The sequence below is a fragment of the Condylura cristata genome, unplaced genomic scaffold, assembly GCF_000260355.1.
Source record: "Condylura cristata isolate star-nosed mole 26May11 unplaced genomic scaffold, ConCri1.0 scaffold00001, whole genome shotgun sequence".
Lineage (NCBI taxonomy): Eukaryota > Metazoa > Chordata > Mammalia > Eulipotyphla > Talpidae > Condylura > Condylura cristata.
Window position 1 is genome coordinate 80,171,442 of NW_004567102.1, and position 1,404 is coordinate 80,172,845.

The 1,404-nt window shown below is 31.3% G+C and overlaps 1 protein-coding gene across 1 annotated transcript in view; it reads left to right on the plus strand.

The window, feature by feature from the left end:
* PCMT1 (protein-L-isoaspartate (D-aspartate) O-methyltransferase) overlaps positions 1-1,404 on the plus strand; it is a gene marked incomplete at its 3' end in the record, with an annotated part of 38,434 nt that overhangs the window by 27,228 nt on the left and 9,802 nt on the right. The window contains exon 5 of the mRNA XM_012735061.1: positions 1,178-1,209. Within this exon, the coding sequence (XP_012590515.1) occupies positions 1,178-1,209 (32 nt within the window). The remainder of the gene's footprint in view (positions 1-1,177; positions 1,210-1,404) is intronic.

Here is a 1,404-nt window from a genome sequence, read left to right on the forward strand (position 1 = left end):
AAAACAACTTTCACTCTTAAACACTAGATAAGGATAACAATTTAAAATACTTATGGTGACATGACATGATTTAACTATTATTCAGAAAATGTCCGTGTTGTGTTCTTTTTCATTGCTTAAACAGTAATACCAAAGTAATGTGTCCACTAGAGAAAAGGCAAACAATGCAGAACATGCAAGATTAATAGAAAGCCCCTCTTCCTTAAGTTTTCTAACATATACAACACGTTTGAATAAACTGCATAACTTGTTTTAACTGACTAGAATATTAATTCTAGAATATTAATTCTACATATTGGCCATAGTTTGTTTAACTTCCATTCTGCATTTTACTATAGACATATTTCCATGTGCCCACATTTTGTATTATGAAAAATAAACATACAAAAAATACATAAAATATAAATCAGAAGCTTAACATACCTGCTTATTTAGCACTAATAAAGAAGTGGAACATTACTTGTACCTTGGAAGTCTTCTGTTTGCTTTTTCCTCATCATACCACTCTTCCTCCTTCATAATAATAATAACGATGATGATGATGAATTTATTTTTTAATTACAATTCCATAATGGTATTTTATTTTGAGCTTTACATAAATGGAGTCATACAGAGTATTTTCTGTGATAAATTACTTCTTTCATTCAATATTATGTTTGCAAAAATTTTTTGTATCCAGTTCATTTTTATGGCTTTATAGCATTCCGTTGTAAGAACATTACCAAAATATGTGTATTGATTCTGAAGATAGATGTTTTAGGTTATAATTTGGCAATATTTGTGGTGCTCCTGTATGAATTATGTATGCCTAAGTCTTGTTGCACATATGCACTCATCATATGTATCATAGAAGTACTCATTTCTGTAGGAGTGTTACTTTAGGTTCATTGGGTGACACAGATACTGCAGAACTGTTTTAAAAAGCAATTGAATCCATTAGCTGGCCATCAGCAGTGTATCAGGATACTTCTCCACATCTCTGTTAACATTTGGAATAGTTAGATTTTTCTTTTTGCCCACCTAGTGAATGTATAGCAGTATTGCTTTGTGGTTTTAATTTTGGAGTCTCCTATTAACCAGTGGGGTTGAAAACATTCATGTTTGGCCGTGTAGATTTCGTCTTGTGTGAAATGTCTATTCAGATATTGAGGGCTATGTGTTTTTCTTTGATTTTCAGGACCTCTAATGACTAGCTCTTTGTTCACACATGTAAATCTGTCCTTTTACCCTGTGCCTTGGCTTTTCACTCAATGTATTAGTACTTTTTTGGTAAATAGAAATTTTAAATTTTAATATAGTCAGACTTAACCAACTTCTTCTAGTACATTCTCTGACCTCTTTAGGGCTACTTTGAAATCATGAAAATGTGTTCCTATAATATTTACTAGAAGCTCTATCATTTTG